This window comes from Fusarium tjaetaba, assembly GCF_013396195.1.
Source record: "Fusarium tjaetaba strain NRRL 66243 chromosome Unknown NRRL66243_c0000048, whole genome shotgun sequence".
NCBI classification, from domain to species: domain Eukaryota; kingdom Fungi; phylum Ascomycota; class Sordariomycetes; order Hypocreales; family Nectriaceae; genus Fusarium; species Fusarium tjaetaba.
The window spans coordinates 38,114-58,311 of NW_023501244.1; the positions used below are offsets into that span (position 1 = coordinate 38,114).

General features: G+C 49.4%; 7 protein-coding genes across 7 annotated transcripts; 4 read left to right on the forward strand and 3 right to left on the reverse strand.

Moving 5' to 3' along the window:
- Nucleotides 1-164: 164 nt before the first annotated feature.
- Nucleotides 165-2,030, reverse strand: FTJAE_2519 (sam-containing protein; the record flags this gene model as incomplete). Its single annotated transcript, XM_037348721.1, has 1 exon — nt 165-2,030. The coding sequence occupies one exon, from the start codon at nt 2,028-2,030 to the stop codon at nt 165-167; it is 1,866 nt and encodes a 621-aa protein (XP_037210374.1).
- Nucleotides 2,031-5,471: 3,441 nt separating this feature from the next.
- Nucleotides 5,472-7,614, forward strand: FTJAE_2520 (glucose-repressible alcohol dehydrogenase transcriptional effector; the record flags this gene model as incomplete). The annotated part of the gene is made up of 2 exons (XM_037348723.1): nt 5,472-6,363; nt 6,410-7,614. The coding sequence occupies 2 exons, from the start codon at nt 5,472-5,474 to the stop codon at nt 7,612-7,614; spliced, it is 2,097 nt and encodes a 698-aa protein (XP_037210375.1).
- A 1,527-nt stretch (nt 7,615-9,141) lies between these two features.
- Nucleotides 9,142-10,254, forward strand: FTJAE_2521 (uncharacterized protein; the record flags this gene model as incomplete). Its single annotated transcript, XM_037348724.1, has 1 exon — nt 9,142-10,254. The coding sequence occupies one exon, from the start codon at nt 9,142-9,144 to the stop codon at nt 10,252-10,254; it is 1,113 nt and encodes a 370-aa protein (XP_037210376.1).
- Nucleotides 10,255-10,595: 341 nt separating this feature from the next.
- Nucleotides 10,596-11,945, reverse strand: FTJAE_2522 (mitochondrial carrier; the record flags this gene model as incomplete). Its single annotated transcript, XM_037348725.1, has 1 exon — nt 10,596-11,945. One exon carries the CDS (start codon nt 11,943-11,945, stop codon nt 10,596-10,598), a length of 1,350 nt encoding a protein of 449 aa, XP_037210377.1.
- Nucleotides 11,946-12,461: 516 nt separating this feature from the next.
- FTJAE_2523 (histone acetyltransferase) lies at nt 12,462-14,180 on the reverse strand (the record flags this gene model as incomplete). The annotated part of the gene is made up of 1 exon (XM_037348726.1): nt 12,462-14,180. One exon carries the CDS (start codon nt 14,178-14,180, stop codon nt 12,462-12,464), a length of 1,719 nt encoding a protein of 572 aa, XP_037210378.1.
- A 683-nt stretch (nt 14,181-14,863) lies between these two features.
- On the forward strand, nt 14,864-16,411 carry FTJAE_2524 (CMGC SRPK kinase; the record flags this gene model as incomplete). The annotated part of the gene is made up of 1 exon (XM_037348727.1): nt 14,864-16,411. The coding sequence occupies one exon, from the start codon at nt 14,864-14,866 to the stop codon at nt 16,409-16,411; it is 1,548 nt and encodes a 515-aa protein (XP_037210379.1).
- A 1,461-nt stretch (nt 16,412-17,872) lies between these two features.
- FTJAE_2525 (uncharacterized protein) lies at nt 17,873-19,766 on the forward strand (the record flags this gene model as incomplete). Its single annotated transcript, XM_037348728.1, has 6 exons — nt 17,873-18,304; nt 18,354-18,503; nt 18,557-18,731; nt 18,779-18,890; nt 18,938-19,492; nt 19,544-19,766. 6 exons carry the CDS (start codon nt 17,873-17,875, stop codon nt 19,764-19,766), a joined length of 1,647 nt encoding a protein of 548 aa, XP_037210380.1.
- Nucleotides 19,767-20,198: the final 432 nt, after the last annotated feature.

Genomic DNA, 20,198 nt, shown 5'->3' on the forward strand with positions numbered 1-20,198 from the left:
AGGTTCTTTGGGACGTTGAGGTCCAGGGTGTGTGTAGTTATTGTGTCAGGGAAGTGTTCCAGTCTTGCATCTGTCATGAGACATAGATGTTGAGCCATTCGTCATAATCCACGGGAAGATCATCTTTGCTTTTGCGGTACAGTGACCACAGTGACTCCCAGGCCTTACTCCTTGCGTGGTCTCTTTCTTGAGGACCACACTCCCAACTCCAAACATTCTCCCCAGCTTGTCCCGCTCTCGCTCATAAGATCCGCCATCATCTTAGCTACCCACGCATCCCACTCATCCTGGCTCTTGCCGCTCGCTTCTCTGATGATAGGTTCCAGTGCCGACACTTGTTGTGCAACTGTCAAGAGCGCCGTCTTACGAAGCGCAGATTGTCCCGGTGTCAAGGTCTTCTTCTCGACCTTCTGGTGCGGTGTTGACTTGGCCTTCATCTCCACGTACGACTTGCCATCCTTAGTGACAACACCGCCGACGCCTTCGCGCTCCCATCGGACTTCGCTCAAGGGAATGGCGAGACGTTTTGTCTTGATGTCCATAAGCACCTCTGCTTCAGCATGGAGGAAGGCCCCAATGAGAGAGCACGGTACAGGTGAGAGCTGTCGTCCTTCCAGAGTCCTTGACAGCCAAGTGTTGTACTCAACCAAGAAAGAGTTCAGAGGCGCGGAAAGGGGTGTTTTGGAAGTCATGAGATAGGCGCCTAGATCAAGGGCAGCCTCGTGTTCTTCTGCTTCTTCTGATCCGGGCATTGCGCTTGGGACATGAGGTCGCAGCATGCGGAAAGTTGGATCACTGTCCCAGATTTCCATCACTCCTCCAGGCTTGAGCATACGAAGATACTCTTCCACAAAAAGTTGGTAAACATGACTCGGAACCATCAGGCACGTATCCTTGACCATGATCAGATCAAACTCTTCGTCGGCAAAGGGCCATGGAATATTTCGAAGATCGTGCTGAACAAATCTCCATTTCATGTCCTTGTCTGGCTTGCACAGCTCGGCAGGGGATCCAGGACTGCCAGGGGCCAGGGGGGCGATGTCGATGCCAGTGAAGTGAATACCATTGTGGCCTCGCTCCCTGTAGTATCTGTGGCACATCATACTCCAAAATCCCGTACCACATCCGACCTCCAACACCCGCTGCGGGGGATTGTTTCGGATGAATGGTGTGTAGACGGGTGCGCCATATACCTGGATCATCAAGAGCGTCCGCAGGCTCTGGCGATGGAGCTCAGCAAGGTCGGTGGGAAGAGGGTACGCCGACGTAGGGTCATTGTAGTAGGTGCGGCCATTTTTAACGATGAAGGGCTTTGTCGCGGGGTCAGAGTTGGAGTGGTCTGTCGAGGTCATGGTTTGTGTCGAGACGGTTGTGTTGCCACTTGTAGAGGAGACCGAGTCTGTTCGAGGAAAGTCGAGGTTTACCTGCTTCGTCGTGCCTGACATGAGTTTGTTGCCTGCATCCAACTGAGAGTACATGGTGACATTTTTCAGATCAACTGAGGTTGTTGTTGGGGTCGCAGCGGAAGATTGACGACGAGGATCGCGCTGCCGAGTCTTGTCGACGTACACAGGCCGATTGAAGACAATAGGCGAGTGTAACGGCGATGCACCTCCGCTGGTGAAACTCTTGGTAGGTAGATGTTTGTTGGAGGTCGAGGAGGTCGCAGTCGTGGTCGTCACTGGCTTCGAAGATTGTTGGCGCGAGTCAGATGATAACAGTTTTGAGTGCGAGTAATGAGAGTCGTCCTCTGGCAGGGCGGGGCCGTTTTTGGTATTGGGGCTGGTTGTGGAATGCACAAGCGACGAGTCGTGCGAGGAACGACTACCCTGACTCCCACTAGACGTCCTCGTATGGCGAAAAGGACGTCTTGCGCGGTTGGAGTTTGGGGCAATGTCGTGTGAATCCGAATTGGATCGAGGAGGAGTTTCAGGGCGCTGCCGCTCCTTTTCAGCAGCAGCCTTTGCACGGCGAGCAAAGGTGGGTAAGGGGTTGGCAGAAGCGTAGTAAAATCCGCTCCATTCCGACATTGTTGGCTCTGCCGCTATACTATACTCTTTGGCGCAAGCTTTCCGGTGGATAGCTTTGGTGAAATGGGGAAGGGTAGGGGTGCTGAGTGGTCCAAACAGGGGTGCCACTAGGTAAAATAACTTAACTGCCCGGGCGTGTTCCAGTTCCACCGCCGCTAGCAAACACACTTGGGATGGCTGCTGCTCATCAACTGACGAACTGAACTGAACTACACACAAACAGTCCAACGACCCGCGATGGTAGGCCAAACGGTACCTACAGCAAATCTCCTGGCCCCCGGTCGGTAGCACCTTTGGCCCTTCTAGAACCCTTCTCTGGCCCGCGGAACTGGGTTATCAAGTCCGGGTGGTTGCCGGATTGCGTCCCGGACCATGCAGGGGCAGTTAAAGCAACAGTAGCAGAAGGCCCTTGGTTCCTTGGCCCTTTTGTTGACGCTTGTCTGATCAGAGGTGTCGCCTAAATCGAAGAGCAGGGTTCGTTCATCAGCCAGCGTTACGCTGAAGATATGTACTATGTATCCGTAATTCGCGCAAATGTGATGGGTGGGAAGCAAATATGGATGTGGATGCGGATGGATGCGAATATCGAGTGCCGAAACCGTTTGCAACCGTGATATCAAACGTTGTTGGTCGTGCGTGGACCCTTCATAAGCTGGTTGGTTTCGTGATTGTTTGTGCCTGACTGACTGCCTAACAAGCTGAAGCCAACGTCATTATCTCTATGCCGTCGATGGCTTTTATGCTCTCGCTCTGGTGGACGAGGCGTCTGTGCTGGCGCGATCTTGGATCCGCTGGAGCAACCAGCTTTTTTATGATGGCGTTCGCTGGCTGGCAACAAACAGTACAGTCCCTGCGATGTGATGTGATAAGCGTTTATCCTTATCAAAAGGTGACGGGTAGCGCCGCAGGGACGCGTACAGTTCCCTGAGTCGGTATAGTTGATAAACTCTCACCAAACAGCAATTCGGATAGTTGCGTCGAGATCGAGCACAAGTGGATTGATCTGTTTCGAGATCGAGGAAAGAGAGCAAACTGCATATCCTGTACTGTGCATGTGCAGCACAGCAGTTTCAGGTCGGACAAGCAGTGAAGCAAACAAGTAATAAACAGCAAACTTTGCCTGCAATGGCGGCAGCGGTGACTTTCTATATACGGCCATCCCCATCCTTCATGCTTCACGCTTTCACGCTTGCTCGGGCCAAAAGGCAGCATTTCCCCAGTTCCCAACTGTCTGGGGTGTGGAGCGGCGCGCTTCGGTTGGCCATCCCCCGCACATTAGAGCTTTTTGCCTGATGTTTTATTGACGCTTATCGAATTAGCAGCTTCCTATCCAGCCTGACCTTGGCGGTCCGAGGTTTCTTGTGGTTGGTTCGACAGGGAACAGTGGCTCTCTAACTTGTGATTTCTGCAGGCCGCAGCTCACCTAAACTTTCTCGACTCTCATGCACTTGCTAGGCTCTGCAGTATGTATCATCCATGTACCATGCCGGGAGGATTCAACTCCCAATTTCAGCTTGCATCTGAATCTGACAGCGTAAACATAGTCTCCCATGTTCTCGTTTCAGTGAGTGTAAACGTACCAATCGCATAGGTTGCTCGCATGAATGATTGCCGAGTTACCCATGGGCTCAGGAGTCAAGCTTGCGATCTTCTCCCGTCCCGGAACGGATAGGCTGTTCAGAGTTCAAACGAGACATTTCTGTGACAGGAACGTAGGAGCGCTACCCGAAGATGAACATTGTCCAACGGTCCTATTCTCGGCCGAATGGCATAACATTGGATGCCCATGCCGGTTTGAGCTGAAGTGTTTGTCTCTTCGACTCAAGCCTTGGTGACGTGATACATAAGCCAGAATCCAGTTGGTTGATTTGAGCCCATGATTGTCCCCTCTTCCGATGGTGGTGCTTCCCATGTATACATCCAGCCCATCTTGACTCTCTCCGAGGCTGCACGCGGTCCGTGTTAGTGGACGGAACCATTGAATCCGTGGGACGCCAAATAACAGGGCTGTCGGAGCGATGGCGTTTTGCGAGATGAGACCTGATCAATGGCGTCACTTTACAGGCTGGCTGTGTCCTCCCGGCCACAGCTGCGTTTACTGGTGTCCGCAGTGAGTTGATTGATGCTGTTCCTGGAACATACAACACACGTTGTCTCATGTACTTCCAGCACCAACAGTCCATAAATGTACTTGTGCATAAGTATCTCCTGGCCACTTCAGAACATGCATTACGGCACCTCAAGCCAATCGACAGCCCTACGCTGAGGCTCAAAAACACGCTAGTAATTGTATCGTGATCATAGAGGTTGAACTCAATCTGTGGCAGGTCTCAGTCCCCCTTATGAACTCCATATGTGCACATGATGCCACAAACATACGATTGCTCAGAGAGGATTCTGCCAAAAAAGCATGCAAACCTGCGTTGGACATGGGCAACGCAAGCGTATTTCGCGAACGTGTCTTGTCTTGTCTTGTCTCACAATGGCACAAGAACATGCAACTATCGTCGACCAGATGCGGCCTGGACCTTGCAAGGCTGAATCGTCGTCCAAGCTGAGTCGCGCAATTATAGAGAGGCTGCACGTGATTGTCGATTCTGACTCTCCTCGCACGAGCCATCAAAATGCGGAGCAGGTGCACGTGATTAAACGCCCGCTTCTGGGCTGCAATTCCGTTCATCGCAGCATCACGGCCAGCATCACAGTCATATCCATGCGCTCCCTTTGCCATCGGCCACTTTTCTTCTGTTCAAGTATCAGTTGATTTTTTTTCAAGGCATATCTACATTGTTGCGATCGCTCTTTACAGGTGCGTTGGCCCCGCCGAAGCTAGCAATGACAGCGCAACGTGTCGCTAAAGCTTGGATCCCCCTCCCATGATGCCCTTCTTTCAAAGCTTTAACTAATCATTCCCTCTGCAGTATTTCTTGACTCACATACACTCTACATTTCTGCTTCCACAAGAAAAACGTTGTCGCTTCGATAAAATCGATCGTGACTCAAAAAATTCAACCTTTCATCACTATCAAGCCACCACAGATCTTCTGGGCTGTCGCAACGACACCTCTCGATGAGCTATTGACCTGCCGACGAACCGACGTTCTCCATTCGAGCCAGAAAGCAACGACAATTGTTCCGGTGGCAGCTGTAGGCTAATGCGTAAACGCGAGCTATCTTTGCTTTCTCTCTTTTGGAACCTTGGGTTAAGTTTCGAGCTCCGTCGCCCCCCCACTGTTACACGAACCATATCGAAGCCAAAGTCAAAAGTCGACGCTATAAAAGACTGCCGATGAGCTTCTCCAGCGATTTGCTATATTCACTTCCTCCCATCACGACCGCCGATCAGCGATACTTACCGCCCTGCTGCTCGCCGGCGCAGCTACCTAGACCTCCACCCCTGAGACTATAACCACCATAATCACATCACAAATACCTACCGGAATGTATCCTCAACACTCCGGGCAGGGTCAACATGCTCGGCTCAACGGCGCCGGGCGAGGCATCCCAAACTTACTATACAATTATCAGCATTCCCAACACCAACACCCTTCTCAAACGCAACACCACCAAGGACTTCAACACGACCATGGAATGCCCAACGCCAACGGCTTAGGCCATCACTCAACCTTTACTCCAGGTGTGCTTTCTAACTCGAGTCCCTTCAACCCGAATGCGCTCCAGAATGGCCATTCTGCAGGAAACCGAGGACAGCCACCTCAGAACGAAATGTGGCAAGAACAAATGCGAATGCACAAGGATGCTGAACGAGCGCATTCTGCCATGACCGATCAACAACAACCGCACTACTATGCTAGGCTCAGGGCGTCGGAAAATAGAGGAATTGGTCCCCCACCATCAGCTAGCCTGCGTGCCCACCCAGACGATGAAGACGATGGTGTTGATAGGAGACGACCCTTGGCTATCGAGAAGGAGGCGACACGGCAGGACTGGCACAATCTGGATATGAGTGGGCAGGGGTTGCGAAACTTGGCTCCAGAGCTCTTCAAGTACAAATTCTTGAACGAGCTCTTTATCGCCTCCAACAAACTGACACGACTACCGAACGCGATTGGAGAACTACGAGCATTGCGCCACCTTGACGCCTCTTTCAACCAAATAATCGAAATCCCTCCCGAAATTGGAATGTGCACTTATCTCAAGAACCTGTTACTTTTCAATAATAACATCCAGATTTTACCGAACGAACTTGGATCACTGCACCTTCTGGAGATGCTCGGTATCGAAGGCAACCCATTGGATGCGGATGTGAAACATAAGATCATGGAGGAGGGCACAAAGAGCCTGATACATACGCTGAAGGAAAATACTCCTAGTAAGTCGATGGCGCACCTCGCGACGATTTATGCTAACAGTTATAGTGCCCATTCCCCCCACACCCCGAAGGCCCATCGTTATACAAGAGGACGTGTCACCCAGCCTGGAGAGGATCAAGGTTTTCTCGTGGAACATTCTTTGCGACAAGTATGCGACACCCCAGACTTACGGTTATACACCCACCCGTGCCCTCGACTGGGAGTATCGCAAAGGATGTATCCTGGAGGAACTCCGAATCAGGGATGCGGATTTCCTTGCCCTCCAGGAGGTATCAACAGATGCCTTCAAGGAGGATCTCAGCCCGGAACTTGCTCAGATGGATTACAAGGGTGTTCATTGGCCCAAATCACGAGCCAAGACCATGTCGGAAAAGGATGCACAGTCTGTTGACGGTTGTGCCGTCTTTTACAAGCAGAGCAAGTTCATTCTTCTCGACAAGCAGCTTATCGAATTCGCCACGATTGCCATCAACCGACCCGACATGAAGAACCAGCACGACGTCTTCAACCGTGTGATGCCCAAGGACAATATTGCTGTCATTTGCTTCTTTGAGTCTCGTCTCACCGGAGCTCGAATTATCCTGGTCAATGCCCATCTCACGTGGGACTCTGCCTTGGCCGATGTCAAGGTTATTCAAACTGGTATTCTTATGGAACACGTTACGAAGCTTGCCGAGAAGTACGCGAGGTGGCCAGCTGTCAAGGACAAGAAGATGATTGTGCTACCGATGGGAGACGACGAGGTACCTGTGCCCCAAGCTGAGCCAGGTCCCAGCCAAGAGTATCGCACCAATACCGAGATTCCTCTGCTGGTCTGCGGTGATTTCAACTCCACAGAAGACTCTTCAGTATATGAACTGATGTCTATGGGACGTGTACCACCCGACCACTTAGAACTTAGCAGCTTCCAGTACGGTAGCTTCACGCGAGACGGTATTGAACACCCCTTCAGTCTCCGAGACGCCTACGCCCATATCAAAGGCACTGCCGATGAAATGCCATTCACCAACTATACGCCCGGATTTGCCGATGTCATTGATTACATCTGGTACTCTACGAATACACTGGAGGTAGTAGACCTTCTTGGACCCCCCGACCCCGAATACCTGAAGCGAATTCCAGCCTTCCCTTACTGGCACTTCCCCGCAGATCACATCCAGATCATGTCTGAGTTTGTGATCAAGGGCCGGAAGGAGAAGAAGCACCTCCCCGATCGTGAACCGGACTTCGGCCCCGGGTCACGCGGCTGATATCCGCAGACGGGAGGGCTGGGACCCGAATCCCAAATTCTCGCACGAGGAGAAATACGTCGACACGTACATCTGGATGTAGTTATTTTGGTTTTGCGTCATGGAGTTTTGAGGATCTTGCAACGGCTCTTGGGGGCAGGGGGACAGGTCGGCGGGGGATGATGTTAGCGGTATGTATACAGGTAGCGGAGACAAGGGGAAGCATATAGGTGGAATTGTAGGAATTGATTCACAATGTTCTTGTCTTTGTTCCCTATGTGATTGTGTCCTGTTACGTGAGGCATGGCAGGTTACTTTCTTTCCACTTTGGCACCTCATAGCAGTATCATGAAGCTATTGGCCACCCCTCTTATGTTTCTGCCTACCTACACCATTAGTTTGTATTGTACGGCATGGCTAAGTCATATGATGTAAGGCAGGACCAATGATGGACCTTGTGTCTTGTGCAACTCACAAGCCACCCTTGCCGAGAGCGGATGGCTGCAGACTGCATCACCATTGCGCCCCTTTGATGCAGCGCAGATAAGGGCACGTCGCTTGGCTACAGAGGCTTTACATTGCGTCTGAACCTAAGGTCCACTCAACTCAACATGAATGATGTAATATTCCATTCACGTGGTTCTTTGTTCTCTTGATCATATAACTATTACAAAATCTTCCGTAAACTTAAACCTGTTCACTTAACTTCTCACACTTCGATGTGCTCTAACGAACACACATATATACTAAATACCGACTAGCATTAGTCCGCATTCCAACCAACCTTTGGTGTATCGTCAGTCGATATGATGGAACTACCTCTCACGCTCAACTTTGGCCCCTTACAGGGCTAAAAGAGCTCATGGCTGATGCCCTTCAAGTATTGGACGCCTTGCAGCCATGCAGACAAACCTCATCTATACTCTATGCACGCACTCAGCCAAGGCAATCTTCACCCGCTGCTTTCCGGGCCCCATTTCAACGACAAGAAGGTTGAGAAGGTGGCAAGAATCTTGATGGATGGCGTTCCCCATTGGAGATGGTTGACCTGAGTTCGAGAAAGCAATACATATATATTAAACCAGCAACTCTATTCAGCAATCAGTCTCAAAAAGAGAACAGCCGAGCTCATCAATCGGTATGGCTTGCCCCTGGACAAGAACACCCATGAAAGTCATGTCGAGTTTGCCAGAGGTTCATGAACCATGGGGACTGACACTTCGGTGTACAGTACATATCTTCATGTTCAAAAGACTGACAACCTCGACGAAGCCTGTCTGCCGTTCGCCGTCTCGTGCCTTAAACACTTGCCACATACTCACAGATTACTGAGATATATATACCTGAAGAGCCTGCAGTCGACCATCAGTCGAACTTCCACCATCTTCAGTTCATTTGACATTCGCCCAAATACCCACAAACTGGGATCCCTATTGTTTGGTACTTGTGCTGATAATCTTGGCCTACTTCTCCAACGCACACTATATAAACAGAACCAAAGACCAGATCAGCGACTATCGCTTTCGAGTCATCTTCTCAGCATACAAGATGTCTCAGTTCGACGGGTTCTCCTGGACAACTCCCCATAGCCTGATCAAGAGCTTTCGGGAGCAAAGTCCACGCTCCAAATACATCCATGACTTGGTGGAGCGTATCAAGTCCGAGACAGTGAGCGGATCGACAGTTCTGTTGCAGGAGACTCTGGCAAATTATATACACCCTCTCAACATGGACCTGGCCCTCACCACCATCAACCTCCTCCGGTTCCCATTCAACACAACAACACCTCCTGGGAATGGCCATAACAACCTCCGATACAGACGCACCCTCACATTGACTGAGTCGTGGAACATCGCTGGGTATCTCACCGAAGTCTTGAGCAACGAGAAGAGACTCCACGAGTTTCTTGAATTAGCGGATCAAGTCAACCAACTTGCCTTCATCTTCGCCTCAGTCAGCCACGCGGAATATTACTGGTTTAAAATGTACTATTTGTACACTACGGCCAACACAGAAGATGTGGTTCTGTTTCTCGTCAATATGATCCGCCGTCGAATGTTGCAAGCTATCAAGCGGAACCCGCCTGGTACGCAACCTACAGATCTTGATGGTAACCCTATCGAACCGAATCTCTTTGTTAGAGTCCAGCAAGCATTTTGGCTCCACGAGTTAAGGCTTCGAGCGCGAATTCTCGAAGAGGGATGGCGTACCAATCAGATCCAGATCCCAGGAGATGAGAACCCCGCGGATATCGTCGAAGCCTTGCAGCGCCCCCGTGATATCGACGTAAGGCGATTCTTAGAGTTGGTAGAATTGCAGCGGTTCGAGGGAACTTTCTTCGACCACGGAATCGAGGATCGGAAGAAACTAAAGGTTTTGAACGAACGCCTCCTCGAATGCTCGACACCTGAACATCTTGGGATTCAGGGTTCAGCCTTATGTCTTCCTTGTAGTGACGGTAGGTACTCCATGCAGCTGCTTTTCCAGCTTGCGGCCTTGGATGAGCAATCGGGGCTTTTCTGGGAAAAGTACGATTTTAAATCTCCGTTTTGGTATAATGGCTGGTTCGAGAAGTATCCTGTCTCTGGCTCGATTGAGCACTTCTCACTTGGCATCGATTATTCCCGCCTCGAGAGGGAGCGAGATCATCAACAGGAGTAAGAGGCTTTTAGGCAGATGAAGAAGGACAATACAGACAGCCGCAACAATCACGATGGGACATTGACGATTGTTGGTAGGTAGAAGAAGAAGTTGAAAAGGGTACCCACGAAAGCGTTAACGATAAATGATGTTTTATGGTTGGCATATGTTTACCTTGGCGTAGACTAAATAGAGCGTCTTACAAAAATGGCAAAAGATCACGGCCCAGACAAGAAACTGTGACACTATAAACAGCGGAGAGAGGTATCTTTCATTTCTATATACTTCCTGATCTTTCTAAACAGGACCAAAACAATGAGGAGAATAGTCTATGCACCAACGCCATCACACCGACCCAGCCTCTAGTGAAGCAGAATGTCATACCCATCCTTTGTAATTCTCACTTCTTCCTGCCCAAGTCCGTACTTGCGCCGTATCAACTCAAAGATGATCAATCCCGCACTCGTGCTAGGAACCTGCCGTATCGTGTTCCACCAGAATCCTCTATACAGCCATTTCGTCAAGGTCAGTCCTTCGGCTGCTGCCTCCCCTCGACACACGGCTAATGATTCTTGGTAGGCGTGGTAATAGGCTCGTAGCATCCTCCATCGTCGACGCGGCTTTTCGGGATTTGCGACTCGGGATGCGCGAAGTCTGGCGGCTTTTTCGTCGAGGTCTTCAAGATGATCCCAGTGTTTGACTTGGAAGTGTGTCAAAGGATGCAGTAAGACTTGCTGAGTAAAGGAAGCGCTGATACCGCCGAGGAGAAGAAACATGGGCTCAAGGGCATAATGGGGTCGAATGAGCCTCATGCCTTCTTCTTGTCGGTGTTCATGCGTGGGACGCTTCATGGCAAGCACATCAACGATATCCTCAGCCAGACCACCGTAATACCACGTAACGAAGCGATAGTAGCCTTGAGCCTTAACGTACTCGAATGTACTGAAGAAGATAGCGCTTCCAAGACTGTCCTTTGCGAGTGATAGACCCCATCCTGCAAAAATACCCCTGAGTCCAATCTCGCGAAGCTTCTCTGCGCTAAAAGCCCACATACTCCGGGGTTTCCCGCTGCCATCGTTTGGCATTAAATCTCGATGATCATACCGTGCTTGAATAGCGTCTAATGGTGCAGCCACAACACTCTGAAGTGCGCCTGCAAGCAATCCAGCTGTAAAGGTATGCATCGGGTGAGGCGGTGGATATACTCTCTTCCGCGCTTGTCCACTCTCTTCATGGAGTCGTCCTAGAATTTGGAGATAACTCGTGTACAGCACCGCACCAACACCAACATTCGCAATAAGAGGCGGTAAAATCTGATTCGGTATAATTCCCCATCCCTGATGTCTAATAGCGGACGTTAAAACTCCAGGCGTCGTACTTCTAAGCAACAACCAACTCTGTCGCATAAACACATTGAGTCGAGAAGCAGAAGGATCATTCGCAGCAGCTTTCATCATAAGCTCCGTCTGCGCCTGATGAATAGTCCTCGCATAAGCCAGATAATCCACACGCGTTCTAAAGAAAGCCTTGGCAGGAGCACGGAAATAGAAAGCGATAAGTTGAGTGCTCAAGGCACGAACACCAGCTGCTGAGGCGGCAGTTGCGGCATTGCTTCTGGGGTCACGGTCTGGAAGCACGACGTTGACGTCGGGAGGTAACGCCGGGAAGATCCCGGTTCCATAGTCCGGGGCGTCATTTCGACGATTGTTCATGGCGTTGAGGGAGTCATAGTGAGAGAAAGATGACACGGGGGAGGGAGCCTGTGAGCAAAAGCAGGTTGACGTCGGCTTTGGGAGTTGATGAGAGGGTGACTAAGCGACGTGGACCAATCGGGTGCTGCAGGTGACGATGATCTTGGCCAGCAGGTCCCGAGATCTGAGGCATCCTCATGAACAGCGCAGGTGACCTGAAACTGCAGGGCTCATCACAGCCTGACTACGGTTAAAAAAGATAAGTGAGAGATTAACTGTACTAAATTGACATGTCCATTTATGAATGGATGAGTGAATCTAAGCAGGAGTGAGAACTCATAACCACTCATGAGTTTGCGTCTATTCTACTTCACTCGATCCCTCAGGACAGTCAAGACGCAAGAAAAACACAATTTAATCAAAATGTCGTAGCTTTTCATTTCCCACCCAAAGACGCCATCTATAAATGCAGTATCCCCTGCCGCGAGGTATTTCCCGTCTCATCCTTCATGCTATTCATTACCCTAGAGCTTGCCTCTACTCAGGCTGCTCACGACCATCCAGCCACTTGCTCATGTAAGGACCATCCAACCAGAAGCCAAGCTTCTTGTAGTAGCTCCTCACTCCAACACCAGAGATAACACTGATCTTGTCGCTGCCGTGCTCCTCAATCGCAATCCTCTCAGCCTCCTCCATGAGCAATGTACCGAAACCCTGGTGCTGGAACTTGCGGGGATCGCGAGCGTGAACTGGTACAGCTGTGCCATAAACGTGAAGCTCTCGCACCATACTGGTAGGCTGGCCTATAAGCTCCTCTCGGTAGGTGTACTTTTCGGTACACTTTCGCAATCGAAGTAGGGCAACGAGGATATCCTGCTTGGGATCCTCGTAGGCCAGGAAAGTCTCCCAACCTCCGTTGGCGACGTAATCTCGACGAACCAACTCAATCTGGTTAGGTCGAATCTTGTTCTTGATCTCGTTCACTCCAACCTCTCGTGTCCGTACATCTCGGCAGGTTGTTCCAAAGTCCTTCATTCGAGCAAGTGCCAGTTCGCGTAGGTTACCATTCTCAACTCCAGATGTGACCAAGGGCATAGGGATATCGCGCTGAACACGATAAATACGGGTCCAAGGAGGAATAAGAGCCATAATTCTTGCGATAAGGTCGATCAAACCGTTGGGAGTGTAATTCTGGTACCGCCCTGTCCTCCACAGTTCGTAAAGACCTGTACCTCGAATAACCAGGGTAGGATAAATCTTGAGGCCGTCGGTTCGGAAAGCAGGGTTCTCGAAGTACTCTCTGAACTGATCGATGTCGCGCTCCATGCCAACGTTTGGCAAATCAGGCATCATGTGGCTAACAACCTTATAACCAGCGTCCTTGGCGAGGCAGAACGTCTCTGCGACTGCGGCAACTGTGTGTCCTCGATTAGAGTCTCGCGCAACGTCTTCGTACAGTGACTGCACTCCAACCTCAAGTCGTGTGCAGCCGTATCGCAGCATGTCAGAAAGATGAGGCTGCAGACAATAATCGGGCCGTGTCTCGATTGTGATTCCGACACACTTGATGTTGCTCATCTCGCCAGCCTCCACGGCCTCATCAACATTGGTCGTTTGGTATCCACTAAGAGCATTATGAAGCTGTGCAATAAACTCCTCGCGGTATGACTCAGAAAGAGACATGAAGGTTCCTCCCATGATGATGTACTCAACCTTGTCGACAGAGTGGCCAAGAGACTTGAGCTGGTCAACACGTCCTCGAGCCTGCTCGAAAGGATCGTATCGTGCACGAATGGCTCGCATAGATGTAGGTTCGTAGCCAGTATAAGATTGTGTGCTGTATTCGAAGTCGGAGTCAGGACCTCCAGGACAATAAACGCAAATGTTGCCGGTATAAGCGATATGAGGGCAACGATGGGGCTTGCACATGACAGCGACGACAGCAATGCCAGAGGATGTTCGAATGGGCTTCGCGATGAGCTTTGGCAGGATGTATTTCTTGTAGTGTTCGGGAATGGAGGCGATGATGGCGGTCAAAGGCGGGATGTTCTGGAGCTTGTGCTTCTTGGCGAGCTTGTTGCGCAAGGAGTTGAGGTTGATATCGCGTGTGGCTCGACCAGCCTTGCTGGCTTCGTGGTCTTCGATGAGGGCATTCGCGACGTCGGCGCAGCATCGTAGGAAGCGCTCGCTCTCGGGAGCCATGTCGGGCTTCTTCTTGATCGGCGCGGCCGTCACGGTCATGGTGGCGGTGGCCATGATGACGGTTATGGTCTTTCGAGAAGACTGAGATTTATTGAGGATGGCGGTTTGTGTGACGAGGGGTTGTCAAAGTGGTTTGTAAAAGGTTGAATTTGTGTGCCAGTCAAACTAACATGGAGTTATCGATCTTTGCCCCTCCAAAAGAAGCTTCAGATGGAAAAATCGTGGTGGGGCTGAGGCTTTCCCCACCCAATGCGGAGATGGGCAATTGTCAAAGCCACGGTCACGTGGGCCCTTCATCGTCAACAACCTACCTTATGCATTTTGACTCTCGGAATTAGACAGTTCAGGAAGCTTGATTCTCGTCCCAAAAAGAGGAGACTAAAATAAACTTAGGAAAAAGCCCCCTAAACTTAGGTCAAATTACCTAAATATTTTTATCACTTAGGGTCAGGGTCCTAGGTGTTCTTGTCCCTCCTACGCAGGCCATATACAAAGACTCAATTATGATAAACATCTTGATTTTCCACGCAACAAGCCTTTGTGGCAACTGTATATTAAACCTTTCGAACTAAGTCATACGTGACTGTCAGCGAACCTTCCTCAAACTAGTGCAGCTCCCATGAAGTATCTGCGTATATAAGACACCTCCTTCCACCTCTTTCAGCTCGCTCTAAGCCACCATTCTGCTTCACTCAAACACTTTATCTTGATCTTCTTCCACACCAAAAAACACAGAAATGTGTTTCTTGTCGGATACCGATCTTGATCTCGAGACAGATCCTGATTTCCCAGACGATTTCCAATCGCCACAAATTAACTCCGAATATCCCATGTACGGAGCGGCAGGGTACCACCCTGTCCATCTCGGCGATCTCTACGATGATGGCCTTTATCGAATAGTCCACAAGATTGGTGCTGGAGATACTTCTATGATATGGCTTGCGCGCGATTCTTTGAGTTGCATTTGGGTAGCTCTTAGGATGATGATGGCCGACCAACCGTCAAGTGTTGAGGAGAACATAGTCAAGTGCCACAGCATTCTGGCCCGTCATGGGCAATACGGTGGAGATCCTCGATTCATTACCTACACGAGATACTTCCACATTGATGGTCCCAACGGACGCCATCTCTGCCTGGTTCTTCCCTTCTGTGGTCCAAATCTGCACTCTTTGTCGAATTATATGAAGAGCAGAATGAAACCGCAATTTGTTCAAGCACTCGCCTATCAAGCAACAGATATCCTTAGGGACTTGCATGCCCGTGGTATCTGCCATGGAAATATCAGACCAGGAAACCTAGTTCTCCGAATTCGCAATCTGGACCATCTCGACGATCAAGGAATTTATCGCCTGTTTGGTCAGCCCATGATCGACGAATTAAAGACTGAGTCCGGCAGAGTCCCAGGCCTGGAAGCTCCTCGCTACGTTGTCGGCTTTCTCGATTTCATGTCAAGCGGCGAAGACGTTCTTCTGAACGAATTATGCCTTATTGATTTTGATCATGCATTCGAGATCTCGTCACCGAAGACACCCGCACCTCTACCTGATTTTCTGGCGCCCGAGGTGGCTGTGGGAAAGCCAGCGAGCCCAGCAAGTGATGTTTGGGCTCTGGGTGTCACGACTCTCAACATGCGGTCCGGCATCTCACTGTTTCCCTACCATGTCGATTGCCCAGCACATCTTATTACAGAGTGTGTGAAGTACTTTGGAGAACTACCAGCACCTTGGGAAGAGCCATATTACGATAAGGAAGGCCGTCCAACGTCAGATAAAACTAAAGGCTGCCCAAGGGAAGTGTCTGACGAGATTCACTCGCTGAAGCAATGGATCTGCGATATCTGGGACGAACCAATGCAAGCCAGTGAGAATGAGTCAACACCAGCTGCGCCCTTTATAGTCAGAGATGAAGATAGGCCGCTTCCCAAAAGCTGTGACTGGCTGAGCGACGATATTTCCCCCATCATCAATTACAATCCCCAAGACATAGATCAACTGTCCGCCATACATGACAATACAAAGAGACCATACCCGAAACACTATGCCAATCGGGTTTGGAAACCATCTGCTTTCAAAATCAACGGCACCTACCTCCCAGAAGATGGGGGAGTGGGATGGTTCACCTACTTACCAGGAAATAGTGATGTAGAGGGAAACCTTCAATCATTGCCGAGAATATCAACTCAAGAAGCTGATATGCTATATGATCTTTTGAGGAAGATTTTCGTGTATGAAGGACGCATAAGTGCGGAGGATATCTTGGGTCACCCCTGGTTCGGGATGGTTTAAGGGGGAACATAATACTGGCAGGTATTTGTTATTTCGAGCTTGTACTCGCATAGCAAAACTATTCTGGTTACCTGAGAAGTTGGATTGTGCTTGATATGGCCCTGGGGATCAAGTGACCGTAAGTTGGATTACCAACATGACTGCCTACCTAGTCTAAAGTGCCTCTAAGTTTATACTGGACTTGCCTAAGTCTCTTCGTCGTTTAGTATGGACGCTTTGTCCTCTGTATTGAGAACTACCTAACCTATACAGGGTTAAGCTACTCCAGAGAATGGCTAGGTATCTTGGATGATGTTTCTCTTCAAAACCATGTCCTTACAAGTTTCAATGGCTGTGGGGTCCATCAAGCCATGGCCACTCGATGAAGCACGTGGGCCACGTTTATATCAGCCTTAGATCCTTCCAAGAATCTGAAACAAACCATCCGAGTTTAATTCCACTCAAGAACCTTCTAGGAATTTATGATCTGTTAATCATGCTTTAGAGGATTGGAATTCTCCATGTGAGATACCTAAGTTGAGAGTTAGACCTTGAAAAAGGCATTCCGGTTGCTCGACTCGGTCACTGAATCAGGAGATAGCGATTACTTATATGGGTTACTCTCTTGAAGTATCGGCATATAAGCAGCTTGTTCTCATCTCGGGACCGAGAAAAGCTATACTAGGGAATCTGCGATATAAGGTTGCAACTAGTACTTATTCTTGTTATGCATAAACACTAGGTATCCCGAAAGCGCAAGCAAGAAGTGATCTTAATTTAGCCCTATAGCTATACTAATTTTAAGCATTGGACGGCGAAACCACGCACGGCTGATATCAAGTTGAACTGGACCGTAGGCTTCCTGATGTTATGGACTACAGCATAAAACCAAGAGACATTGTGCTTTTATTTTCAATGGGTTTAGCCAAGATCACACTACCTAAACTGAAGGATGCGCATGATGCTGTCAAAAGGGTAGTACAGTACACAAGTACCTGAAAGTAAGATCTTCAAGACTGCCTTGCCCCCATCGCTCATACAGGGATTCCCATGCAAATGATCTCCCAAGTTCCATCTCAAACCCACACAGAATCCCTTTTAAAGTAGGGACTAATAAACAAACTCTAGACCCCTGCGGCAAGTTAAAACATACCCCTACCACTACGTGCGTCCATCTGCGCGTCTAAGTGGTGAACTCGCCAAGAGACGGGCACTAGATTAGTGAAAAGGATTATTCAGGACCAAGATGACTCTGAATATCAACACCGAGTGAGGCTGGGGAAGATCAGAAGGATTCAGCAGTAAATTCAAAGGTTGCATGAAGTTGATTTAGGGCTTACTTCTGAATTTGATGCGCTGATCCTTTGACATTATGGGTTGAGAAACTGGTGATGTGAAGAGTATATAATAATACGAGAACTCCATGATGGAGGAGATATTGAGCAAAGATAAACAGCAAGCTACGAAAAGGCCAACTACCAAATGGCACGCTGGACGCAACCTCTTCTGTTGACCACTTCGGTCCTCCTTTCTCTATCCTCCACTAGCATAGCACATCCCGCAAACAATCATGCAATTTTCCCCAAGCACGCTGTGATTCCCCCAGTTCTCCCCCCCGACGCCTTCAAACGTCAAGATGTACCAGCTACTGTAATCACACCCGTCCCAGAGGTGAAGCAAGCTGAGGATGTCTCACAGCCCACTGCCACTGTTCCTTTTGAAGCTCCCATCCCCGCTGAGGATACCAACGACTGGCGCTCTGTGAACTGCGAGGCCGACGGTGTCAAGGATCATACTCTGTATGGACCTGACCGCTGGAAGAATGTTGATGCTGGTGATGCCTGGAGTGCTGTTATTGAAGGATGGAAAATGAACATTACTGGTGGACGTGAACAGAAGCACTTTTCCAACAATGTGGGTTTCCGGGTCGAACACGGAAGGGTATTGTGACTGATATTTCTAGGTTTCCAACTTCTTTCACGGACCTCAAGATATGTTCTGCGAGACTTTCAGTGATGAAGGCAGTGGATGCGAGGATCTCAACCTGCAGTGCCACTCTACCAGTGTTCCTGCTGGATATTTCATTCTTCACTCCTTCGAGAATATCTTTGCTGTGAGCTTCTTCTCTTTCTTGGTACCTAGCTCTGTTTGGCTAACGATGATAAGATGCACTCCAACATCTGGAACGCTGTTGGCGATGCCGTTCGCGATAACGACATTGGCACCATTGCTTCCGAGTTTGGCAAGGTTCCTCCCAAGGAGGGAGGCCTTGCTACTTCTATTCTCATCGATATTGCCTTGATGGCTTGGGGTATCGTTATGGGCCCTGCTTGGAATAAACGTACATCATTCTTCTCTTATGGATGGACATGAACTAACGATGGACAGTGATCGGCCCCAAGTTCACTGATAGCACCAATGCTGGTACGCTGAAGGATACGACCAACGACCTTGTCAAGAACTCTTTGACACTCACCAAGGACATCCTCAACGGCAGAGCGTATGTTTGTCCACCCTATCTCCTTACGCAATTAACAATTGTGCCAGCCAAGACCAGCTCGGAGTCCAGAATGGTCTCACTGCTCAAATGCAAGGTCTCACCGAAGGCTGGAAAGATGGTGTCCTAGCAACTCAAAAGTGGCTCTTTGGCGGTTCCGAAGACGGCTACAATCAACTCGGTGCCATGATCTCCGACGCGTCCATGTTTGGCGATAATTGGCTGCTCGACCGTGGCGACCACGCCAAGCAAGTTAAGCGCGCCATCAACGCCTTCTTGATCCCCATGGCATGGCAGTACTCCCCCGATGTGGTCATTCCTTTCATTGCAGAGTCTGATGTCGCTTGTGATCAAGATCCTGGTTGGAATAAGGAAGCTACTTTCACGACGATGTATCAGCACTGGATTGATGACGGTGCTCTGAAGGATGGCCGTTTCTGCTTCAATGGGAAGTCTTATTGGCTTCTCGGTGGTCGTGATCGTAACACCAACTGCGACAGCAAGTCTGGTGATTCTGACTGTGGTGGTTTTGCTCTTCCTCCTGGATGGCAGTCTCTCAAGGACAAGAAGTTCACCGACATCTCGCTCGACAACGTCATTATTGGGTAAGCTTCTTTCATAAAATCGTGCAAAACTATCTCTTACTGATTTTGTAGATCTCTCAACTCAAAGGCTGCTAATGGTGGTCAGAACGGCTTCAAGCTTGATCTTGGAGACGAGCCTAGCCGAGAGGTCCTCGATAGCCTTGCTGGTAGTGGTATCGAGGCTCCTGGTGTCTTCAATATCCCAATTTGCTCTATGGATGAAGTCATTGAGAACTACTATCTGTGGTACGGCAATAGTCGGGATGACATGACCAACTTTCCTTGCAACGTTTGATTTCGGTTGTTGATTTTGGGTTTCTTCTTCCTCTTCTGTATTCTCTTCTACACTAACCTCTTGAACCTTTTCTTTTACAAGGCTCGCTGTATCCAGGTTACTCAGTTCGAAATTTCCCCTGCTCTATAAACCATTTCATACATTCAAACAAAGACCCCTGACCCCTCTCTTAAATTTGGATAAGACTTAATCTGAGGTGAGTTTCGGGACTGAAACTTGACCTAAGTAGTGTGTATAGAACAAACAACATCCATCTGAAATGCGGTTTCGTGAAAAATAAAAGTGCCGTACCTGTTCATCAGGTTATTGACCCCCTGCATCGGTCAGATTGGCTATCTGATGAATCACATGACCCTAGGACCCAGGCAGGTGAGATAAAACAAATAATCCTCGAACTCGTTTCAAATCCAGTTTCTTCATAATCAGATTATA